The 26,998-nt window shown below is 43.5% G+C and overlaps 1 protein-coding gene across 3 annotated transcripts in view; it reads right to left on the bottom strand.

Moving 5' to 3' along the window:
* The window catches only part of LOC126484170 (structural maintenance of chromosomes protein 6), a 198,795-nt gene that overhangs the window by 45,146 nt on the left and 126,651 nt on the right, over nucleotides 1-26,998 (bottom strand). For 2 of the 3 annotated variants that reach the window (XM_050107576.1, XM_050107577.1), the window contains exon 16: nucleotides 15,752-15,920. The exons of the other annotated variant lie outside the window; for it this stretch is intronic. In XM_050107576.1, the coding sequence (XP_049963533.1) occupies nucleotides 15,752-15,920 (169 nt within the window). The remainder of the gene's footprint in view (nucleotides 1-15,751; nucleotides 15,921-26,998) is intronic. 3 annotated transcript variants of the gene reach the window in all.

Below are 26,998 nucleotides of genomic sequence, written 5' to 3'. Positions count from 1 at the left end.
CATGTAGTGCAGATGCTGAGTTACAGACAGGCACAACGAAAAGACTGTCAGGAAGTGAGCATTTGGTCAACAAGGCCTTCGTCAACAATAGAAACACACACACACACACACACACACACACACACACACACGCACGCACACACATGTAAACATGCATGCATGCACACACACACGTGCACATACGCACGCGCACACACACACACACACACACATGTGACCACAGTCTGTGGCGGCTAAGGCAAGACCTCCTGGTCTGGCCTCAGCCACCAGAAACTGTGATCGTATGTGTGTGAGTCGTGTTTGCATGAGCATGTGTGTCTGTGTGATGTCTATTTTCAAGGAAGGCCTTGTTGGCTGAAAGCTCACTTTCTGACAGTCTTTTCTTTGTGCCTATCTGTGACTCAGCATCTCCGCTATATGGTGAGTAGCAACTATCCTTTTCATAATATTGTTACATTCTATCCTGGATTTTCCATTTTATATTTAAAATAATGAAACATTGTAGTAGAAAAGCACGGAAGAGCACAAAAAACAATAAAAACAGAGGTCGAGAGAGGTAATTTGGTATTAGGAAGAAGGGATTATTCTAAGAAAAACATTTAAGTTGCTGTATTAGGAACCAACATGTCGAAACAAAAGTAACTGAGAAATGCACTCTTTCTTTAATTTTACTCATTGTGTGAATCTGTGCCGTGCCTTATGATTAAATGAAGTTCTGGGGTATGAAGTCCACCTTCAGTCACATTGCATTTCTACATCATTATATATACTCTGCAAGTCACCATAAAATGCTTGATGGGGCATATATCTTGTACCACTACTAGTCACTGCCTTTTCTGTTCCACTTGTCTTGCAAATGGAATGAGAGAAAAACGACTATCTACATGGTCTATGTACAGGCCCTAATTTCTCATGTTGTCTTTGCAGTCCTCATGCAAAATGTATGTTGGCAGCAGCACAATCATTCTGCAGTCAGCTGCAAATGCTGGTTCTCTAAATTTTTCACAACAAGAACATCACCTTCCCTCCAGTGATTCCCATTTGAATTCACAAAGTATATCCACAATGCTCACATTCTATTGAACCTAATGGTAACACAAATCTAGCAGCGCGCCTCACAACTGCTCCAAGATTTTCATTTAATCTGGCTTGGTGGGAATCCCAAACACTCAAATACTACTCAAGAAAGGTTCCCACTACTGTCCTGCACATGGTCCTTTTCATATATGAGCCAAATGTTCCTAAAATTCTCCCAATAAACCGGTCACACATTTGTATTTCCCACTTCTGTCCTGTTCACTGCATCAAGCAGCACACGACTAGTACTGTATTCAAACATTACAAGATTGTTTTTGGTACACATCTGCATTAACTTAAATTTTGTATAGTTAGAGCAAGCCGCCATTCATCACACCAAATACGAATTCTGCCTAAGTTATCTTATATTTTTCCACATTCACTCAATGGTGATACTTTCATATACTAAAGCATCATCAGCAAACAGTTGTACACTGCAGTTCACACTATCTGACAGAGCATTCACCTTTATAGAGAACAAGAGGGATCCTGTCACACACCCTTGGGGCACTCCTGACAATACCTTTGTCTCTGATGAACACTTGCCCTTGAAGACAACATACAGGACTCTATTACCTAAGAAGCCTCCAAGCCACTCACATATCTGGAAATCTATCTTGTACGGTTGGACCTCCGTTAACAGTCTGCAATGAGGCACCATGTTGCACATTTTTCAGAAAGCTAGGAATACAGAATGTGCTTGTTGCTCTTCATCCATGGTCCGCAGGATATCATGTGACAAAAGGGAAAGCTTAGTTTTATAGTCTGTAGCTTAATAATAAAGGTATGTGTTAGCAGACTTACAAATGTATTGCTTGCTCTGCAAAAAATATTTTATATGAAATATTACTGAGTAGCATTCACATAAATGGCATAAAAGACAATGATGAGCTAAAACATTATGCCATGTGTTTAACAGTGTGTTGGTCCACTACAGAATGCAAGAAAACAGTGGTTCTGCATGTCATGAATTCAACAAGTCCTTGGTAGTTTTCAGAGGTATGTAGCACTGGATGATTATGCACAGGTCACATAATTCCTGTTAGTTAGGGGCCAGTTGTTTCTGGGGATGGAGCTTGTGCTGATAGCATCCTAGATATGTTCCATCAGGTTCAGATCAGGCAAATTTTGTGGCCACGACATTAACATGAATTCACTTATCGTGCTCCTCAAATCACTGTAGTGTGACTCTGGCCTTGTGACATGGACAGTTTTCAAGCTGAAAGACATTGCTGCAGTGGGAGAATATATCAAGTATGAAGGGACGCAAATGATCTGCAATAATGTTCCCTTATTCCACAGCTGTCATGGTGCCTTCAACCACTAGCACAGGTCCCAAAGAATCACTAGTTCTTCACAGCATAATATTGCATGTGCCCAGGGAGCACTTCAAATTTTGAGCAGCTGATTGATAGTTTCATGCTGAATAATGGTGTTTGTTGCTTCTAAGCCCACTAGTTCTCATACACAACTGAAATTAAAAGGAGCCAGTAGCAAAACTAACACTGTGGTAATAACTGGTATTGTAATTGAGCTTTAGTGATGTAGTGGATCACAGGAAATTATTTTTTTTATTACTCGTGAATGGGCGCCCACAGGGTAAAGGACTGCAGGCTGTGATAATACCTGGGACCCTAACCTACACACCTGCATATGTTGTTTCAAAGAGTCTCATTGTAAGGGAAGCGATATCAAGAATTCCTACAATCAAGAACAGCAATTTTACACATACAAACAAAATTATTACTTTAAAGTATCAAAAGCAGAAAACAGTCTCTGTCACAAGTGTTTCATTATTAACGACAAGTTTTGCACAGTTAGCGCGTCTTCAGATAATCTGTAATTAGTAATGACTAATCTCGTTACATCACAGTTTATTTGCAAACCTATCTAGCACTAATCAATGGGACAGCTAATATCAGAGACATATTTTGGACAAACAAGTGATGTTAAAATATGGTTTCAGGAGCACTTTCTTGCAAAAAGGGCACTGTAAAGAATAACTCTTCTTTCGCTGAACATATTAGCGCTTATGGCCACTGTGAAAGCATGCTCAAGTCTCCCCAAATCCTACATGTAGCACCTAATGGGAAAGAATTAACCCTGAAAGAGTTTGAGACAAGCGAATCTCTCAACTCAGAAAACTAAGCCTTAATGACCGATCAACTGGTCAAATTGGTCAAAACCAAATTTTTTGTGATACTATGATGTTAGCTTTGTCAAAATATAAATAGTTTCTTCTCTTCTTTTTTGTGACTGTTGGGTCTGCTCATCATTTTTGCTGCATTTGTCTTCTACCACCATGGCCTCATATTCGATTTCCACATTACCTCAATATTTTTTAAGCTTTTGTGTTTTTTAACTCTCCTTTCCATACTGTGTTTTTTAACTTCCTGCCTTCCACGTGTTTACCATCTCCTTCCTTCTCATCCCGTCTGGTAATCTCCCCTAATCAGGGCAATTTTTTCAAACTCTCTCCATTTCCTAAAACCCAGCAGTCCTTTTCCTTCACCTCTCTTCCATACTCTTAAACCCTTTTGACAGAAGAAAGAGGCACTTGCTCAGAAAGCTTGAAAATGTCAGTACCTTTATATGTGTTTTCTCCTGCCGCCACTTTATGAGTAGATTTTTGATCTATGCAATTATTTTATATTTTCAAAAAAGAAATCAATTTAGAAAGAAGAAGGGTAATTGGGCTTTGTGGTTGCATCCTTTTTTATGCAACAAAATTTCCAGTTCACAGGCGTACTGCCGGTCCATAGTGTCCAACGGGCACAATATTTCGGCAATCAGACATGTCGCCATCGTCAGGTGCTCTGACGAACTGAGCTCCTGAGTGCGGGCGGCCGTCTTAAATCCCCTCCCCCCTCGCAAGGCATTCTCTCCGCGGTCCGTGCCCACAAGTCAGCAGTTATTGAGATGCTGTCGTCGGCGTCTGTGGTGGCGTCGGTGCAATTGCCTCATCCATCCTAGTTGCCCGTTCGTTTCCTTTGCTGAGTGTCTTTTTAATTAGACTCAATGCTGGTTCCCTTGCCCTGCTGAGGTTGTAGCCACAATCTCAGTTGATGAGTCCGCCCTGGAACAAATTTTGATAGCCTCTCTAATGATGCTGTCCCAGTGTTTAGATGTCCGTGCCAAGACCCTGGTATGTTGGTAGTCCATTTCGTGATTTTCAAACAAACAGTGCTCTGTGACCGTCGACTTGTTGGGGTACCCAAGTCGAGTGTGCCTCTGATGTTCTCAGCAACGATCTTCGATGGTGCGCATTGTCTGTCCAATATAAATCTTCCCACATTGACACAGAATCTGGTATACACCGGCCTTCCGCAAACCGAGATTGTCTTTGACACTTCCCAATAATGCTCATGTTTTATTTGGTGGGTAAAAGACAGTTCCTACTCGGTGTTTCCTCAATATTCATCCTAGTTTCTCCGCTAGTGCACCAGTATACGGTATATAGGCAGTGGCTATCTCTCTCTCCCTGACTTCTTCCATCTCCACGCACTGTACTGTAAAGGTGGGGTGGAGAGCGCGTCTGATCTGTCATTCCGATTACCTGTTTGTTTTCTACGTTATGTGGATGACACATTCGTGATCTGGCCCTATGGAAGGGACAAGCTCCTAGACTTCCTTACACATCTAAATTCCACACGTCCGAACATAAAATTCACTATGGAGACCGAAGCAGGAGGAGGATTACCATTCCTGGACGTAATGGTCAGAAGAAGAGCGGATGGCACCCTGGGCCATGGGGTATACAGGAAGAAAATGCACACCAACCTGTATTTGCATGTAGATAGCTGCCACCACCCTGAGCAGAGGAATGGGGTGCTAAAAACACTGGTGCACAGTGCGCACACCATCTCTGACGCAGAGAGTCTGCTCCAAGAGCTGGAACACCTCAAAATTGTATTCTGGAAAAACGGGTACTTGGAATGGCAGATCAGACTCACTATCTGCCCCACCTCTACAGCACAGTGTGTGGAGATGGAAGAAGTCACGGAGAAAGAGATAGCCACTGCCTATATACCGTATACTGGCGCACTATCGGGGAAAATAGGACGAATATCGAGGAAAAACTCAGTAGGAACTGTCTTTTGCTCACCAAATACAATACGAGCATTATTGGGAAGTGTCAAAGACAATCTCGGTTTGCGGAAGGCCAGCATATACCAAATTCCGTGTCAATGTGGGAAGACTTATATTGGACAGACAGTGCACACCATTGAAGATCGTTGCCGAGAACATCAGAGGCACACTCGACTTTGGTACCCCAACAAGTCGGTGGTCGCAGAGCACTGTTTGCTTGAAAATCACAAAATGGACTACCAACATACCACGGTCTTGGCACAGATATCTAAATACTGGGACTGCGTCGTTAGGGAGGCTATCGAAATTCGTACTTGGGACGGACTCATCAACCAAGATTGCGGCTACAACCTCAGCACGGCATGGGAACCAGCATTGAGTCTAATTAAAATGACGTTCAGCAAAGGAAACGAATGGGTGACTAGGATAGATAAGGCAATTACACCGACGCCACCACAGACGCCGACGCCAGCGTCTCAACGACCGCTGATGCATGGGTGCGGACCACGGAGAGAACGCCTCGTGAGGGGAGTGGATTTAAGACGGCCACCCATGCTCAAGAGCTCAGTTCGTCAGCACACCTGATGATGGCGACATGTCTGATCGCTGAAATATTGTGCTCGTTGGACACTATGGACCAGCGGTACACCCATGGACTGTTCGAGCAAGAAATACGCTGGGAGAAACTGAAGAATCATAAAATTTCCAGTATTTCATATAAGCAATTGGTCTGAGAAATGCTAAAACCGATGCAAATACAAAAGAGTGTATAGCAGTTACAACTTGACTGGTGATCACCCAGTTTTTAGCTACTGGTAATTCATATAGAAGTTTAATGTCTCCCTTTAAAGTTCATTATTCTTCAATAAGCCCTTATGGTACCAGATGTATGCAATGATTTGGGAGGACTGAAAGAATTTTCTATGGGAAATTTTCAATAAGAGGACAATTTTTGTTCACCAGCACACACCACTGTTTACACTATCAATTCCTGCTTCTGGTATGTCTCAAGACAGTATGAAACTCATGCCATCAAATGCAAATCGTGTGGGTGAAAAGTCACCTGCACTTCCACTCTTCACTCCAAGTTCACCTGCAACAGTTTGTCAATTGTTTTTTCAGATGCAATTTTTGTATATATTACTTTTGACATCGCATAGCTCTGTTTGTAGGTGAATCACATTTACAAAATTCATTGCTCTCTGGTTTTTCCACTTCTCCATTGCTGCACACAACAAACAACTATTAAACACATGGCTATGTGCAGGCACACAAACTTTCGAACAAATGCAAAACAATATTATTTTTGCTCAGACACGGATGGTAGTCCTGTTAGTGAGATGAGGAGGAAGCAAAGGTAAGAGCGAGGGAGAAGCATTTACAGGCAAGGAGCAGGACAGATATTGCCCCGCAATATGAAATATTCTCCACCCTTGGTGGACAAGACCAGCAACCTCTTGGCAACTACCTGCATCAGCAATATCGTCCAGCCATACCACAAAATTGCAATCTATTGCAGCTACACTGCAGCAATGCTGATGGCCACACTATTGCGGCCAAGTATTGTCATAAAATACGCCCCATCCAAACACATCTTCTGTCGTTAAAAAAACTGTTAAACTGAACATGACACAAAATGTTTTTTAACAATCCTAAATGAGAGATAAAATCAGTAACAAATGGGTAAGGTTTTGAGGTTTATCACCATGGGAAGTAAGACCACATTTTAATTTATATGCTTTTTATCAACTGTTCTCAAAAAGTTATTTAAATTTTATTTAAGTACATCTGAATACATGATGCTAACATGCAATACCTCAACTCATGAATAAAATATTTGAAAAGATTAATTACTGCGAACAGTCTATGTAAAATCTTTGGATTACATCCACCAACTCCAGATGAATTCCCAACAGTGATAGACTGCCCAAAAGTCAATATTCCAATTTTCCATTTAAACAAACCATACATTACTACTTTAAAATTCCAGCTACACATAACAACTCAGTAGATTAAGGTGCAAACCTTATAACAGAAATAAAATTTCAGAAGTATGAATGACCCTTTTGTGCTACACCATGGTGCAAAATTTACGGTCGACCCGAAAATTGGCAACAGTCGTCGCAGGCTTACATGAAAGTTTTATTTTATTTTCTAAACACCCTAGGGCTAGGCTCAGAATTGTGCAGACAACACAAACTCATGCACATCTCATGTACTACAGTAGTGTATATATACTTATGACAGGTGCAGCAATGAGAATTTCCTGATTAATGAAACAAGGGAGCAGCGCCATACATTAAAAAAGGCAGTAACATATGGTATGGTAGTGCTTTGTTGATATGGCTGTATCCTCCAGTATTCAGGTTTTATGGTTACCTACATTGTTTTCTAACTAAACATATATTGTATCTAACTTTGTGAAGAAGTAGTTATTACCATGGAAAAGAGGAAACAAACACAGTCATGAAGTGAGTGAAGCTGGTGACAAAGTGTGAAGGACAATGTGAATGTTCCCTGGGTGCACGAAAAACAAATTGCAGTTTGTCAGACAGAATCGGCCAGTAGCAATAGTGTTCAGCTTCTATCATCTTTCTGCTCTGCTAAAAGGAAAGGCAATAATGCCGTACCAGCATTCCAAAATAAAAGGAAATTTAATAAAAACTGGTCAAGCCATTTTGAGTGGGTACTGTATGATGATACAACAGAAGCTTGCATCTTGCAAATTTTATGTACACATGTAAACTAGTAATGTGGACCAGCAGTTGGTAAAAAGGTTTTCTGCATAAAAAAGTCCTTTGTTCTGCGTACTCAGAATAAAGAGCACCATGAAAATGTTGCTTATGTAAAGGCAATGAAATGGTCCACAGAATCATCAACGGCCAGATGCATTAAAAAATGAATAGTCAAATGTTTTCCTACCACCTTACATAGGCATGAGAAGCCATTTTAAAGACTGTGCACCTTCTGTGTTTGGCAGGAAAATTAAATGAGACTGTGTAGTGCAAAGAATTTATTCATTTTATAGCGGATAGACTGAAGCAGGTTCTCATACACAATTTAAAGAACTGTAAATACCTCAGCCTTCTAACTGATGGATCCACTGATCCATCACGCAAATATGTACATTACAAGCATGGATGCAAATCATAGCCATAACAAGGAGGACATTTTAAGTGTAACAGAGGTACCAGTCTCCACTTCCTCTGGCTATTTCACAGCTTTAACAGATTATTTAGATATGATCATACACCCAAGTGAATACAAAGAAAATGTTATATTATAAGCTTAGGTACTGATAGCTGTAGTAGCCACCAGAAAGATCGCGGGAGGCGCACATTGGCACGGCGCGTCACGGACGGTAGTTGCCGGAAGTAAAGTCCCACCCACCAGAGGGCACGCGAGAATTCGGATGCGACCTCTGCCGGCATGACAACAACAACAACAACAACTCCGGCAGCACGGGCCGTGCCCAGTCAGTTAACATCGGGCATGCCTAGGACACAGTCCCGGTCTACGCTAAGTGCAGTGCGACGTAAACGTGAACAGTGTTACTACACAATTGGTGACGAGTTGGAGTCGTTCTTTCGCGTGTTGCGTCATTGTTCCGGTTTCGCAGCTTCTCCACGGCATGGAGGATTTGGTGCGAGTTTTGGTTGCACAGCAGACGGAACTCATGGCCACCATGAAACAAGTGCTTCCGGCGTCACTCTCCACGCCGTCTGCTCCGGCGCCGTTCCCTCCTCCCTTTCCCCCATATGACGAGACGGCGGAGGATTGGGACGCATATGAACATCGCCTTCGGCAGCATTTCCAGGCGTTTCATGTTTCCGATGCGGAGGTATGTCGTGCTCTCTTCTTGTCTTGGATATCTCCCTTGCTGTATCAAGTTTTGCGGCAGCTAGCGCCGTTGCAGGAACCCTCGTCCTTGTCTTTTGACGCATTGTGTTCATTGCTGTCTTCATATTATCGCCGCCGCACGCATGTTGTGGCAGCTAGGGTCGAGTTCTATCAATGCAAGAAACAGCCCCATCAGTCTTACCGGGCGTGGGCCGCTACCCTGCACGGTCTTAATCGCAAGTGTCATTTTGTCACGGAGCAGTCGCGAGAGTCGTACGCCCACGTTATGGTACGCGACGTCATTGTTCGTTCGGCCCCTGATAGGGAGGTCCGGCAACGGGCCCTGCAGTTAGAAAACCCTTCCCTCGAGGAAGTCCTGTCTATTGCTCAATCGTATGAAGTCTCTCACGCAGCAGGTCAACAGCTGGAAGCGTGGTGCGACTTCGCGGAGGTTCAGGGCGGCGCGGCCGCGTCCACTGTGTCAGGGGTGGACGACGTGCGAGCGGTACAATCCGGCCGTTACGGCCGCTCCCGCACGGCGCGTAAACAGACTTCTGGCCGCCGGCCCCTGTTGCCGTCCTGTGAGTCGTGCTATATACATCATGATCGGTCAGAGTGCCCCCAGCGTTGGGCCGTTTGTCGCAAATGTAATAGAAAAGGTCACATTGCTAAACTTTGCCGCTCAGCCTCAAAAGAATTGAAGGAAGCGGGTACAGAGGACATGGACGTTGACATTCAGGAAGTTTCATCGGGCCAGGCTCCCGATGCATCGGCACGCAAACTCTTTATCGAGGTGTCGGTTCGGTCGCGCCGGTTACAACTGCAAGTCGATACGGGTGCGGCAGTTTCGTTGTTGAATGCACAAACTTATTCCGACCTTGGATCGCCCCCGTTGGCGCCAGTTTACCGGCGTCTACGCGGTTATGGTAAGCAGTTCATTCCCCTACTGGGTCAATTCACTACCGACGTGACTTACAAATCAGTCACTCGGCCTATTACTTTTATTGTTGTCAGGGATGCGAGCTCAGCTAACCTTTTTGGCCTGGATACCTTTCAAGCTTTCGGTTTTTCTATCGCTGACACCATACAGTTGGTCTCCGAAGACGTTCCCTATCAATCACTGGAATCCTTGATCTCCGACTTTCCAGATATTTTTGAGGAGGGCCTAGGGCGTGTTTCAGATTTTGAAGCTCACTTAACGTTGAAGGCATCGGATCGCCCGCGTTTTCTACGCGCGAGGCAGATCCCCTTGGCTCTCCGCCCTCAGGTAAAGGAAGAACTAGACCGGCTGACAGCCCTAGGGTTCGTTCTTCCCATTTCTTCCAGTGAGTGGGCTTCACCCCTCGTTATTGTAAGGAAGCCCTCGGGAAAATTACGTCTTTGTGGCGATTTCAAGGCCACCATTAATTCCCAGTTGGTGGTGGACACCTATCCTTTGCCTCGTGCTGATGAATTGTTCTCCTCCGTGGCGGGAGGCTAATATTTTTCAAAAATCGATCTGTCGGAGGCCTATCATCAGATACCACTTGATGAGGACTCCAAATGGTTGGCGGTCGTCAACACCCCGTTTGGCCTTTACCAATACCAGCGGTTGGCCTTTGGAATATCCAGTGCCCCGGCGATATTCCAGCGTTATCTTGAGCATGTCACGTCGACAATTCCTCATTGTATTAATTACCTGGATGGTGGTGGTGGTGGTTAGTGTTTAACGTCCCGTCGACAACGAGGTCATTAGAGACGGAGCGCAAGCTCAAGTTAGGGAAGGATTGGGAAGGAAATCGGCCGTGCCCTTTCAAAGGAACCATCTCGGCATTCGCCTGAAACGATTTAGGGAAATCACGGAAAACCTAAATCAGGATGGCCGGAGACGGGATTGAACCGTCGTCCTCCCGAATGCGAGTCCAGTGTGCTAACCACTGCGCCACCTCGCTCGGTTTACCTGGATGACATAATTGTCACAGGCTGCAGCACGAAGGAACACTTGCACAACCTTCGCACCCTCTTTCTCAAATTCAGGACTGTGGGCTTGTGTTGCAACCTGCATAAGTCAACCTTCTTTCAATCATCCATTGAGTATGTGGGCTACACCATCTCTCGGCATGGTATCCAGCCACTAGGAAGTTTGGTCCAAGGTATCGTCAACCTTCCTCGGCCCGCTTCGCTGAAAGAGTTACAAGCTTTTTTAGGCAAGATAGCCTATTACCACCGGTTCATTCCCAGGGCTTCCACTATAGCCCACCCCCTGTACTGCCTTCTGCACAAGGGTGTTCCTTTTGATTGGTCGCCTGCATGCGAGCGAGCGTTCACCTCATTGAAGGGCCTCCTCACGTCAGCCCCTTGTTTGGCTACTTTTGATCCCCGTAAGCCGTTGGTCCTGGCTACAGATGCTTCGCAGTATGGGGTGGGGGCGGTCCTGGCCCATCGCAACACAGATGGTTCCGAGCAACCACTGGCGTTTGCGTCTAAAACGCTTAGTCCCGCGCAGGCCCATTACTCCCAGGTGGAAAACGAGGCTTTGGCCATTGTCTACGCTGTTACCAAGTTTCACCCTTTCTTGTATGGCACGAAGTTTCAGTTAATCACTGACCATAAGCCGTTAATATCGTTATTTGGCCCCGCCTCTCAGATTCCGGATAGGGCGGCCCACAGACTACAGCACTGGGCCTTGTTCCTCTCTAAGTACCATTATGACATTCATTTTCGCCCTACTGGACAGCATGCCAACGCCGACGCTCTTTCCCGTCTTCCAGTGGGGCCGGATCTTACGTTCGATCGAGAGGAGATTATGTGTTTTCATTTGGATGTGGCGTCCCGCCAAGCGGTTGATGGCTTCCCGATCACTAGTTCTCGAGTCACCAGGGAAACGGCAGCTGACCCGGTTCTCCGGCAAGTAAATCGCCTCATTCAGCAGGGGTGGTCATCCCGCCCTCCGGGCCGGGCCTCGGACCCTCTTCGTAATTATTTTCTTCTACGGGACCGCCTCTCGGTCTTGGAAGGTGGTGGTGGTTGTTGGGATGTTTAAGGGGGACTTAACAGCTAAGGTCATCAGTCCCCCAGGTCTTGGAAGGCGTTCTCCTTCTGGCTACCGATGATACAGCTCCTCGCGTGGTTGTTCCTGCAAGTTTACGACGGGAGGTCCTTACGTTATTACATGCGGGGCACTGGGGTGTTTCCCGTACTAAAACATTGGCTTGCAGACATGTGTACTGGCCCGGTATTGACAGAGAAATTGAGAACTTGGTGGCCGCCTGTTCCCCGTGTGCGAGCCAACAAGCATCTCCCAGGGCGGCGTTCTCTTCATGGCCGCCGGCAACCCAAGCATGGGAACATGTTCACATCGATTTTGCGGACCCGTTTCTCAACGGTTTTTGGCTCATTGTTATTGATGCTTATTCCCGATTCCCATATGTGGTTTGCTGCTCCTCAAGCACTTCAGAAGTTGCAATCCAGGCACTAGCAAAAATCTTTTCTGTGGAAGGTCTGCCAATCTCCCTGGTCTCGGACAATGGACCGCAGTTTATTTCGCAGACCTTCCAGGATTTTTGTAGGCGCTTCGGTATTCGGCACTTTTGCTCTCCCCCCTTCCATCCACAATCGAATGGGGAAGCCGAGCTCATGGTGCGCACATTTAAGACGCAGATGAAAAAGTATGTGCACGAATTTCCTGCGGAGGAAGCATTGACGTTTTTCTTGACGGCATACCGGACCACACCAATGGGAGAACGCAGCCCCGCAGAGCTCCTCCATGGGCGTCAACCTAGGACTCTGCTGCATCTCCTCTGGCCTGGTCCTCGCCAGTCTTCACAAAACGGAGTACCTGGCTTTCCACTGGGTATGTCGGTCTGGGCCCGTGGGTTTGGTCGCAATCCACGTTGGATACCAGCGGTGGTCCTGCGCCGAAATGGCCGCCGGCTCTATACCTTGCAGGCGGGGGACCGAGTGGTACGTCGTCACCAAAATCAGCTACGTCCACGTTCGGGCACCCACCCTCCGCCCACTCGGACACCGGCTTCCCCATTGCCGGTACCTGTGTTGGTTTCGCAGGGGACGTTGCCTCCTCTCCCCGCTGTGCCTCTGCCGCACTGCGATGGTTCTCAGCCTTGGTAGCCTCCAGTAGCTCCAGCACCGGCATCGCCATCATTCGAGATGCCCCAGCGAGAGCCGGCCCCCCTAGCAGGCCCGGTTTCTCAGGAGGTTGGTTCACCTGTGGTCGTCCCTTCCCCTTCGTCCCCGCCACTGGGTCTTGCCCCTCCCGGGGTGGAACAGGATCCGGAGTTCAACAGCTTGTCGCCCGTTCTGTCCCGGGCTCCGGTTGTGGGACGACGGGGGCCTCTTCGTGTGGGTCACTTCCAGCCGTATTCAAAGGTTCCGGCTCGAGCGTTGGCAGATCCCCTCGATTCCGGCCATCCAATGGATGTGGAGGTCATCGCTCCTGCCCGACGCTCCACCTTCCGACGCAGTGGATCACAGTGGCTTCACCCCCCGAAGGAGGAGGAGTGTAGTAGCCACCAGAAAGATCGCGGGAGGCGCACATTGGCACGGTGCGTCACGGACGGTAGTTGCCGCAAGTAGAGTCCCGTCCACCAGAGGGCACGCGAGAATTCGGACGCGACCTCTGCCGGCATGACAACAACAACAACAACAACAACTCCGGCAGCACGGGCCGTGCCCAGTCAGTTAACATCGGGCATGCCTAGGACACAGTCCCGGTCTACGCTAAGTGCAGTGCGACGTAAACGTGAACAGTGTTACTACAATAGCGCTGCAAATATAGTTGGGCACAAATCAGGATTAGCTGTGGAAATGAAAGTTCTTGGCACAAAACTGGGAAGTATTCACTGTCTCACACACCACTTGCAGTAAGATATGTTGAATGCTTGTGAACATCTCAAAACATTTAACTCTGTGGTTAGAAATATTTTCAAATTCTACTATGAATCAACAAAAAGACTTCAGATGTTGAGAGAAACAGCACAAGCTCTCGGAGAATTTTTTTGTAAATTCAGTGATATCTAGAGTGTCAGCTGGTTAGTCAACACATAGAGTGTAATTCAAGCTCTCTCGAACTACGGAAAGCTGTTGTGACCCACCTTGAACACGCAGGCTATGGAAATGATGATGGCACTGCTAAAACTAAGGATTTCCTGAAAATCTACAGAAATTTAAATTTGTTAGGCTTCTCTACTTCCTGTTGGGACTTCTACTGGAAATTGAATCTATTAAGTGTGTCACTAGATAATGAGGAACTCCTCATTTCATTCCTGATAAAAGCTGCATGCTGCGTCTCAGTTTTGGAGGACCTGCAGTATACTGCTGGACCAAGTGAACAAAGGTTTTTGAACCAGGTATTCATTTCAGGAAAAATTAATGACATCCAGCTGACAAACATTCAAACTGGGGAGCAATAGTACCAAACTGTAACAGGTAACTTAATAAAAAATGCAAAGGTGCACATGACAGAAAGGCTGTCTCGTCAGATGATATTACCTCTCTGCATGTTTTTGACATCTTGAGCTGCCCTCACAAAGATAAAATTCTTCAATTTGGAAATGAAGAAATAAAAAAAGCTCTTTGGTTACTTGAATGAGAAAGTGGATGTTCTATTAGCAGAATGAGCACATACAAACTATTGTTTCATGTGAGAGAGGTTTCAGCTGTCACAATAGGAAAAAAAAAACTATGTACAGGACTCGGCTGAAGACACACTGGAGGATATGCTGGTGATATCTGATCTCTGACTCTGATCTAAGAGCTGCCACTGATAAGTGACTGCAGAAAGATGACACTATACAAACATGAAGTGCTATACCACTAAACTATGGTATCAGTATGTATTTACGTTTGCAATGCCTATGTTGAACCTTTGTATTCTATCAAACAATTTGATATAGTGTTATGTACAAGGATACTGCTCGAACAGTTTGTCAGACAAGACGGGTGGGGGGGGGGGGGGGGGGGGGGTATTTTATCATAATCAGATGAAGGGGTTGAAGCAACCCAAGTTGTTAGAATGGCTAGTGGCTTCAGAACAGAAATTTCATGCCCTGTGCTAGACTGAGAATGTTTTACCTTTCTCTCGTAAAGAAGCTACTAAAGTTGATGGTAAAAGGGCAATAGAAGAGGATGTGTGTCACCTGATGAAACAGTAAGTCATTGGGCCATTCAGCACTGCCACTGGCTGTGACATTCTGCCTGGTTTATACGCATGTGCACGTTTATGTTATCCCTGTTACAACAAATGGTGTTTATGTAGTGGCACATGTTACCAGTTATTGCTGAAATGGAATAATCGACAAAGATCATTATACAGTAATTTAAATATAATATCTTTATCATAACTTAGTCCATCCGAGTGCAGGAACTTTGCAATAAGCTTAATGTTGTTGCTGATAACTGTAGTTCACAATTCTTTGAATTTTTCATATGTAACTGTTAAATGATAAGGACATTTTAGGATTATAATCATAATCATGTAAATGACGACAGATCACAATGCAGAAAATGTATGAGGCACTGAGCATCAGAGGCACACAGAGAAAGGATGCTAGAGGCTTGATAGCAAGTGCGCGTGCACACAAATGCAACAAATATATGAGGCACTGAGATGAGAAACACACACAGAAAGGATGCTAAGCTTGACAGCACGCACTTGCGTGGGCGCGTGCACACACGCGCGTGCGCACACACGCACGCGCACACACACACACACACACACACACACACACAAAGGGTTGGTAAACATTACCTCAAATGCCTTTTCTAATCTGGAAACATTCACATCTATTTCTGAAAATTTTGCTGTCTTCTCATTCAATGCCTTAACAATTTCTTCTTTGGTACTCTTCTCTTGTTGCTCAAAATTTCTTATGTACTCTTTTATGTTTGTCAGTTCATCATTAATTGCATGACTAGACCTGAAAAAACAAGTAACTATGGAATTAACAGTTGTACATTTTCTTCTATAGAGGTCAAACATCACACACTGTTTAACCAGTAAACTAGTTCTGAAGTTTCATTCACTTTGGGGGGAAAATATTACATAATACATGCCTCTGTCAGGCACTTAAATGTGATTTGCAGAGTATCCATGTAGATGTAGATGGGAGGAGGAAAGTATAAGTACACCATTACAATGGCACATCAAGACAGTAACTGAACACACACATAAAAAAGGATGCAACCACATATATGGAACTGACTCTCACTATCTGCCTGGTCTGAACATATCACTATTTTTTATTACCAGTTCTATTTCTTCTCATTCTTTGTATGCTTTCTATCAGTTCTCATTCTTTACTTCACAGTCATATGAACAGCAGTAGAATCTGGTACCAACCCCTTCCATCTCTGACTCTTTTGGTCACATATGTTGTACGCAAAATAGGCAACTGTTTGTATAATTTGTATGATGCTTAATGTGTGTGACATTGACATTCTTCTGACAAACACAGTATGCTGTGGAAGAAACGTAACTCATGTAGCAATGTTACTTGTTAAACAATGGAAAATCTTGGTTGGAATATCAACAATTGTGTGTGAATGTGTGTCATTTCTTTTCTTTTCTTTTCTGAAGAAGGGTTTTGCTGATAGCTTAGTGTGTAACAGTCTTTTCGTTGTGCCTGTCTGCAACTCAACATTCATCTTTACAGTGAGTAGCAATCTATCTTTTTCATAATTGTTAATGTTACTTCTTGTGCATTTAAGAAGTTTCCCATGCATCAGCACTTGGCAGATGTCCTAGTGTGATACTGGCTACAGGAAAAGTTTTTGGGAGGATGGGATCGCCCATACATCCTGGCTTCCAAAAAGTTGTTATTAGTTGCTAAGTCGGTACACCTGTGAAGACTCACACAGAGATGCTTTCCAGTACTCCTGTCACAAGAAAATCTACCATATGGGTGCATCACCCATCTTGAGGATTTTCTCAAGAAAAGGCTATAACATTAGAATGTTTATTCTTAATGTACATCTTTTATGGGGTTGCATTATGTGTATGACTATTAATGAGTTTACATGATGGCTGGCATTAAGCTGCCAGCTCTGCTGTAAGTGGTCACTTTCCATTTGGGGATTCCCAGGGTTAAGTTTCCAGTCATGGGGTGGTAGCAACTATTTCTTCTCATTACATTGTTATTTGGTCTTGATTTCATTACAAGAACATTGTCTGAAATGCCACTGCAGATTCGACACCTCGCTAATTGGTACACTGTATCTCTGTTAATCATACATAAATGGACGTCAGCTTCCTCTTCTACTAGACTGCAGCACAAAATGGAACTGAAAGAATGTATATTTTCAGAAATTTCTTACTCAAATTTAGTCCTACATTTGATATTAGTATACTTTATTTTTAGCAGAAATGCCCCCCTTGTCTTTGCTAGTCAGCTTCTTATATCCTCCTGGCTTTCTCCATCACATATTGTTTGCTTCCAAGCTAGTATAATTCCTTTATTTCATCTGCTACTTGTCCCCAGTTTTGATTTTAAGTTTATCATTCATCTCATTTCTGCTACTCACTGTTACTTTAGTCTTTCTTTAATTTACTTTCAGACCATTTTCTGTATTCTGTCTGTTTCATTCAACAGATCCTATAATTCTTCCCCACTTTAACTGAGGGTGGCAATGTTTGTAGCAAATCTCATCACTCATACCCTTTCACCCTGAATTTTAATCTTGCTCCTTAACCTTTTTTTATTTCTGCCATTATTTCTTCAAAGCACAGGTTGGGCAACAGAGGAGAAAAAGGCTGAACTATTCTTTATCTCCTTTCTAATCCAAGCATTTCTCTCTTCTTCTTTAATTCTTATTGTTCTCTCTCAATTCTAGTACTTATTGTATATTACTCACATTTCCCTACAGGTTATGCCTATTATTCTGATAATTTCAAACATCTTGAACTATTTTATGTTGTCCGATTCATTTTTTAGATCTACAAACCCTATCACGAGCACTGTCAGAATTGCCTGTTTGGTGCCTTTACCTCTTTCTAAAGTCAAATTGATAACTAACACATCATCCATTTTCTTTTCCATTCTTCTGGATGTTATTCTTGTCAGCAACGTGGATGCACAAACTGTAAAGCAGATTATGTTATACTTCTCCCATTTATCTGCCTTTTGATTGTGGGATTATGATATTCTGAAACTCCATTGGTTCGGACAGAGTCCGTTATACACACTTTAAGGAAAGAAAAGTATAGCTTATGTGCTTATTTTACATTTAATAATGGATCACACATGTTGTACAATCTTCAGTTTAGCACATGGTTAGTTTTAATGTTCAAAATGTTCACTGTTGGCAGCTATACATGTAAAAGAATGACGAGCTGTCGCAGCAACTATGTCAGTCAATATTATAGTGGAGATCGCTGCACATGTCGCTGTAATCTCCTGGCGAATTTCCTCCAGTGTGCATGGCTTATTTCAATAGATGTTATCTTTCACAGCTCCCCACAGGTATAAGTCCACAGGTGTTAGATCTGGTGACCGTGGAGGGAACTCAATGGGCCCTCTTCGTCCAATCCAATACCCCAGAAAATTGTAACCCAGGAAAGCTCATACGGCTAGGTGGTAATCCTGTTGGTAGAAGACCTCTCCAGCATCTCCAGAAACCACACGTATACCTGGCAAAATTGATGTGTGTCACATTTCCAGGTACATTTCTCCAGCGACAGCGGCATCAAAGAAAAAGGGCCCTACTAAGCACCTAGATTATAGTACACACCACACATGAACCCCTGGTAGATTGACCACTTCATCCACATAAACATGCAGATTTTCCGGTGCCCAGTACACACTGTTATGCCAATTTATGGTTCCATTAAGTTTAAATTGTGCCTCATCACTCCACACTACCTTCGTCACAAATTGTTCGTCATCAGTTACCATTTGCTGATGCCACTCACAAAATTGCATTCGGCGATCGGGATCATCATCATTAATCATGTGCAGTAATCGCGGAATGTAAACTTTCCACTTTGCAGCTTTTAGAATTCTTCGTACACTTGTACTGCTAACCCCCACTTTATGTGCACATTGCATAGCAGACTTCTGTGGAGAATTAACAAAAGTTTACAACGCGAGAGTCGATGAAGCAGGACCTGTAGCTGTATGATATCTTCCTGCTCTTCCTTTGTGAATATCACACATTTTTCCATGCAATTCAAACTTGTCAATGATACATTTAATTGTTAGGTGGGCTGGCTGTTCTGTTTCAAACTCCCACCTCCACAGACGTTGCACTTCAACGGCATTATCGAACTTGAAAAACCACTTCACAATAGATTTTCGTTGCTCAAATGAAAAGCGAGCTCAAAGCCATCTTGTTTTCACAATACCGAGATGAAAGTACTAACATCTGTTGAGCCAAAGGCAATACTACAACACACTTGTAACTCAAATTGAATGACAATATTGATATCTCGGCAGAGCTCGACGAAGACTCTATACATTTTTCTGCCAAACTCTGTAAATTCCTTACAAATACTTGATTAATCTTTTAGTTGTCACTTAAACCACAATGATTTTAGAAATTGTGACAGAATGTTATCTACACTCCTGGAAATGGAAAAAAGAACACATTGACACCGGTGTGTCAGACCCACCATACTTGCTCCGGACACTGCGAGGGGGCTGTACAAGCAATGATCACATGCACGGCACAGCTGACACACCAGGAACCGCGGTGTTGGCCGTCGAATGGCGCTAGCTGCGCAGCATTTTTGCACCGCTGCCGTCAGTTTCAGCCAGTTTGCCGAGGCATACGGAACTCCATCGCAGTCTTTAACACTGGTAGCATGTCGCGACAGCGTGGACGTGAACCGTATGTGCAGTTGACGGACTTTGAGCGAGGGCGTATAGTGGGCATGCGGGAGGCCGGGTGGACGTACCGCCGAATTGCTCAACACGTGGGGCGTGAGGTCTCCACAGTACATCGATGTTGTCGCCAGTGGTCGGCGGAAGGTGCACGTGCCCGTCGACCTGGGACCGGACCGCAGCGACGCACGGATGCACGCCAAGACCGTAGGGTCCTACGCAGTGCCGTAGGGGACCGCACCGCCACTTCCCAGCAAATTAGGGACACTGTTGCTCCTGGGGTATCGGCGAGGACCATTCGCAACCGTCTCCATGAAGCTGGGCTACGGTCCCGCACACCGTTAGGCCATCTTCCGCTCACGCCCCAACATCGTGCAGCCCGCCTCCAGTGGTGTCGCGACAGGCGTGAATGGAGGGACGAATGGAGACGTGTCGTCTTCAGCGATGAGAGTCGCTTCTGCCTTGGTGCCAATGATGGTCGTATGCATGTTTGGCGCCGTACAGGTGAGCGCCACAATCAGGACTGCATACGACCGAGGCACACAGGGCCAACACCCGGCATCATGGTGTGGGGAGCGATCTCCTACACTGGGCGTACACCACTGGTGATCGTCGAGGGGACACTGAATAGTGCACGGTACATCCAAACCGTCATCGAACCCATCGTTCTACCATCCCTAGACTGGCAAGGGAACTTGCTGTTCCAACAGGACAATGCACGTCCGCATGTATCCCGTGCCACCCAACGTGCTCTAGAAGGTGTAAGTCAACTACCCTGGCCAGCAAGATCTCCGGATCTGTCCCCCATTGAGCATGTTTGGGACTGGATGAAGCGTCGTCTCACGCGGTCTGCACGTCCAGCACGAACGCTGGTCCAACTGAGGCGCCAGGTGGAAATGGCATGGCAAGCCGTTCCACAGGACTACATCCAGCATCTCTACGATCGTCTCCATGGGAGAATAGCAACCTGCATTGCTGCGAAAGGTGGATATACACTGTACTAGTGCCGACATTGTGCATGCTCTGTTGCCTGTGTCTATGTGCCTGTGGTTCTGTCAGTGTGATCATGTGATGTATCTGACCCCAGGAATGTGTCAATAAAGTTTCCCCTTCCTGGGACAATGAATTCACCGTGTTCTTATTTCAATTTCCAGGAGTGTATCTCTTCTGTCTCTTTTGTTTGCAAGTCTTCCAAAGCTCTGTCAGACTACACTAATGCTGGATCCTCTACACAAAAGCTATCAGTTTACTCTTTCCACCAATCTCCTCTCTCTTATGCATTTCAGAGTGGAATTTCTTTTGCACTCCTAATGTTGATGCCCTTACTTTTAATTTTATAAATTTTACTTTTGTGGAGTCACTGCCATCGATGCCACTGGAGCCGGTATCTGGTAACAACTGATAGCACGTTACGAGATTTCAACGGATGCCGATAGCTGTCACACAGGACAACAATGCAGGCAATGATGTGTGCCTGTTGGACTTGCCTCCACTGGCTGCCAACAAGAACAACCTCTGTAGACTGGATATAGGGCTGGTTTGTTGTGAGCTAGAGAGCAAACTACGTAGTGTCTTGGTGTTCCTATTGTGTGCCAAGTTTTGACATCTATTGCTGTGCATACTAGACTATGTTTACGGACTGTACTCCTGATTTGATCAAAGTTGAGTAAATGTACATTTGCAGACTATTTGTGCACATTAATTACTTGCTCTCATCCAGACCTATAACAGTGACAGTATGCTGCTTCACTACTCCTGGCCAACCACCTTCCTACGTTGATATCCCATAAAGATGTAACAACTTTCACTTTTCTACATGCTTAATTTGCCCTTATGACCATTAACTGCTTTTCGATTTCTTCACATTTTTGCTATTGCCATTTCACTCTATCTTCCCTCCATTTCACATTGATTTTATTTCTGAGTGACAATCTGCATTTACACTCTGCAAACCACCGTGAGGTGTGTGACTAAAGGGTACATATCATTCTACCAGTTATTAGGTTACTTCCTGTTTCATTCACATATGCAGTGCAGGAAGAATGACTGACTGAACACCTCTGTGAATGTTATAATTGTTCTAATCTTATCTTCACAATCCCTAAATGAGTGGTACGTAGGGATTGTAATATATTCCTAAAGTAAACATTTAAAGCTGATTGTTGAAACTTTGTTAATACACTTTCTTGGGGTAGTATACGTCTATCTTCAAGAGTTTTCCAGTTCAGTTCTCCCATGGATCAAACAAACCTGTGATCAGCAGAATGAAAAACCAGTCCGAAGTTGCAAATTTTACTTTTACTATGTGACGATGATTTGGAAATGGGTCTTGGCCTGAAACTAGTCGTCGAGTAAAAAAAAGTAGAATTTGCAACTTTGGACTGGTTTTTCATTCTACTGATTAACAGAAGTTGCTGATCCACAGCTATTCCAGCATGCTGGAAATTCTTAAAAAGTTTGTAAACCTGTGATCATTCATGCTGCCCTTTTATGTATACGTTCAATATCCCTGTTAGTCCTATTTGGAACAGGTCCCACATACTTGAGCAATATTCTAGAAATGCTTGCACAAGTATTTTATAAGCAATCTCCTTTGAAGGCTGATTGCACTTCCCCAGTATTCTACCAATAAACTGAAGTCTACCACCTGCTTTACCCATGTGATCATTACAATATTGCGAAAAGGATAGTTCCTACTCATCATATAACACAACTGCTGAGTCGCAGATAGGCACAACAGAATGACTGTCAAACAAGTAATCTTCTGACTGAAAAGGCCTTCATCAGGATGAGACAACATACATTCACGCAAACACAACTCACTCACACATGATCACAATCTCTGGCTGCAGAGGCCAGACTGTCTCAGCAGTGAGGATCTGTGGTCATGTGTGGGTGAGTTGTATTTGCATGAGTGTGTGAATTTGTGTTGTCTAATTCTGATGAAGGCCTTTTGGCTGGAAGCTTACTTGTTTGACAATCTTTTTGTAGTGCATGACTCAGCATCTCCGCTATATGCCGAGTAGCAACTATCCTTTCCATAATTGTCATTATTCCATCCTGAATTTTCTTTTGTTTGGTTATGTCTATACGACGATTGCATTTCATATCCCTACAAAGTGTTATACCCAGGTATTTTTATGAGCTGGCTGATTCCAACTGTGACTCATTGATATTATAGTCATAAGAGACTATGTTTTTTTCATTTTGTGAAGTGCACAATTTTACATTTCTGAACATTTAAAGCCAATTGCCAATCTTATCAAGATCTGACTCAATATTTATGCAGTTTCTTTCAGATAGTACTTCATTATAGTTGCTGCATCATCTGCAAAAAGCTTGAGGTTACTAGTAATATTGTCTGCAAGGTCACTGATGTACAACGTGAACAGCAAAGGTCCCAACAGAGTTCCCTGGGGCACACCTGAAGTTACTTCTACTTCTGATGATGACTCTTCATCCAAGATAACTTGCTGCGTCCTTCCTACCAAAAAGTCTCAATCCAGATTTCACTTGATACCTCATGTGATTGTACTTTTGACAGTAACCATAGGTGTGGTACTGAGTTAAATGCTTTTCAGAAACAAAGAAGTACTGCATTTATGTCTACCTGATTGACTTGATCCAAAGCTTTCAGTACATCATTTTAGAAAATTGAGAGTTGGGTTTCACATGATCGATGTTTTCAGAATTCATCCTGGTTGGCAATGAGGAGGTCATTCTGCTCAAGGTACCTCATTATGTTTGAGCTCAGAATATGTTCTAACATTCTACAACAAATTGATGTCAAGGATATTGGACAATATTTTTTTGGATCACTTCTACTATCCTTGTAGACATTTGTGACCTGTGTTTCTTTCAAAGAACTGGGCATCGTTTTTTGTTTGAGGAATCTTCAATAGTTAGGAGAAAGAAGAGGCTCTACCTCAGCCACAAATTCAATACAGAATCTGAGAGGGATTCCAATAGACCCTGAAGCTTTGTTCAATTTTAACAATTTCAGATATTCCTCAACACCACTGACACAAAAATTTTTTTGTGCATCTTTTCAGTGGTATGATGATTAAGTTGGGGCAATTATACTGGGGTTCTCTTTGCAGAGGAACCTTTGAAAACAGAGCTAGGCATTTCAGCTTTTTCTTTGCTACCCTCAATTTCAGTTCCTGTCTCATTCACTATGGGGTGGACACTAACTTTGGTGCCACTAACAGCCTTTACATACGAACAGAATGACTTTGGGTTTTGTGAAAGATCATTTGAGAATATTCTGCTATGGTAGTCACTGAAGACATCATGCACTGCTCTCATGACAGCCAAATGTTGTTCATTCAGCATCTCTCTATCTACAGGGTGGTCCATTGATAGTGACCAGGCCAAATAACTCACGAAATAAGCATCAAATGAAAAAACTACAAAGAACGAAACTCGTCTAGCTTGAAGGGGGAAACCAGATGGCACTATGGTTGGCCCACTAGATGGCGCTGCCATAGGTCAAACGGATATCAACTGTGTTTTTTTAAATAGGAACCCCCATTTTTATTACATATTCGTGTAATACGTAAAGAAATAAGAATGTTTTAGTTGGACCACAGAATGGCGATGTACTTCCAACATGATGGATGTCCAGCACATAGCTCGCGTGTGGTTGAAGTGGTACTGAATAGCATATTTCATGACAGGTGGATTGGTCGTCGAAGCACCATACCATGCCCGCACATTCACTGGATCTGAAGCCCCAGATTTCTTTCTGTGGGGAAAGTTGAAGGATATTTGCTATCGCGATCCACCAACAACGCCTGACAACATGCGTCAGCGCATTGTCAATGCATGTGCGAACATTATGGAAGGCGAACTACTCGCTGTTGAGAGGAATGCCCTTACATGTATGGCCAAATACATTGAGGCTGATGGGCATCATTTTGAGCATTTATTGCATTAATGTGGTATTTACAGGTAATCACATTGTAACAGCATGCATTCTCAGAAATGATAAGTTCGCTAAGATACATGTATCACATTGGAACAACTGAAATAAAATGTTCAAACGTACCTATGTTCTGTATTTTAATTTAAAAAACCTACCTGTTACCAACTGTTCATCTAAAATTGTGAGCCATATGTTTGTGACTATTACAGCGCCATCCATCACAAAGCGAAAAAAGTGGTCCAACTAAAACATTCATATTTCTTTACGTACTACACGAATATGTAATAAAAAATGGGGGTTCCTATTTTAAAAAATGCAGTTGATATCCGTTTGACCTATGGCAGCGCCATCTAGCAGGCCAACCATAACGCCATCTTTTTTACCCCTTCAAGCTAGACAAGTTTCGTTCTTTGTAGTTTTTTAGTTTGACGCTTATTTTGTGAGATATTTGACCCGGTCACAATCAATGGACCACCCTGCATAGCTCTACGCTTTGTTTTACACTTGTTATACAATAATCTCTGTTTCTTTATAAGTTTCTTTATAGTGACTGTGTACCATGCAGGCCCCCTCATTACGTACTATTCTTCGGTTGCAGTATGATTGGGGAACATACTTACAAGTGAAATGAGGTTTTCTGTAGAGTTTCTGCTTACATCATCAGGAGATGATGTCTGGTGGGTGAAAGAAGGCTCAAATTAATAATTTTATGCCCACACTTGATACGGAGTCTTGCCCAAACAATTTCATATGTAACTTCAATTTCTATCTTGGTGGGCTTCAATTTCTATCTTGGTGGATTATACTGCTGTATTCCTTCTATTCCTGAACATTTTTGTATTTCCTTCTTTTGTCGATTAATTGAAGTATTCTTTAACCACCCAATTTTTTTCATGGTTACCTTCCTTGTATCTATATTTGTTTTTTAACATCAGTGATTCGTCTTTTCAGGGAAGTCCATTCGTTTTTTACTGAACTGCTTATGTAGTTTGTACAATCTTTCCCAAAGATCTAGCACAACTCATGAGCATAAATCTAGTTAATCTATGCTCTTGGTAGCCTGTGCTTACCTGAAATCACTCAAGTGAAAATGCAAGTACACTTTGCCATTAATCTAGCCCAGTCAAATTGTTCGAGGCCTACATTTATTAAAGATGTTCTCTGCATGAGTCATTCTTTCTATTTTCTGATCTTTCAAAAACAGTCGCATTGTATGTGCTAGATGTTAAACAATAAAGCATCATCCAGCCGCACATTTTCAAAAAGGCCAACCTATTAACAACAGACATGTTAATATTACCTGGTATGTACCATGTCTGCCTACTTTTTCTTCCAGGTGTAGCTTTACTGCTCCTCCAGTAATAAATATTCCATCATATGCGCTTGCACCGTAACAGAGGAATGAGTGCACATTAAGGCTCAATATTGTGGCACTATTTGGTATAAACAGAGGACACAATTCATTTTTCATTTTCACACTGTCCCTAGTCCCTAGACTCTGTTTTGTGTATGTGTGCAGAACAGACTTATCTTTGTGACAGTATATGAATTGTTTATGAGAATATTTTCCTAATAGACTCAAAATATTTTTCACTATACACAAACAATAATGAATTACACCAGTCAAACAACTTCAAACCATAATTTGAAGCGAGGGTGGCTGAAACTCTAATTAGTCTCATAGAACAACAAATATAAGATTGTAACAAAAAGGAACATCTATAGCCATCCTTATGATGTTATTTATTACATGGCTACCAGTTCTGCTGCTTCAGAGCACTGTCTCCAGGCCTTAACTGACACCGAGGGTATAAATTCTAATTATATACACAATTCAGCAGTGGCCAGTATCTATGAACTGATTTTTGCACACTACCTGTCGGCAAAAACCACTTCATACGAACTAGAAAGCAAGTTGTTGGGTAACAGCCTGAGAAGGAAACTGGTCAGTCCTTGTTTACCAGAATCATCCCTGCATTTATTTCAAAAGTAAATAAGAAAACCAATGCAAACCTAAATCAGTGTGGTAGTTCTGTAAGAGAACACTACATAAATACTCATCAATGGACGAGGATGAAGGGAATAAGCCTTGTAACGTGTGAGGGGCATGGAGCTTCCTCAAATTACAAACATTTTTCTAAAGAGATTTTTTTACAAACATTTTTCTATCAGCTATACACAGGCTAAGCAAACATAAAAATGTGAGAAATTTAACCACAGGAACAAATAGTATGTGAATGTCAGCATTAAG

This window comes from Schistocerca serialis, chromosome 6 (assembly GCF_023864345.2).
Source record: "Schistocerca serialis cubense isolate TAMUIC-IGC-003099 chromosome 6, iqSchSeri2.2, whole genome shotgun sequence".
NCBI classification, from domain to species: domain Eukaryota; kingdom Metazoa; phylum Arthropoda; class Insecta; order Orthoptera; family Acrididae; genus Schistocerca; species Schistocerca serialis.
This window is presented reverse-complemented; position numbering and strand designations above follow the sequence as displayed.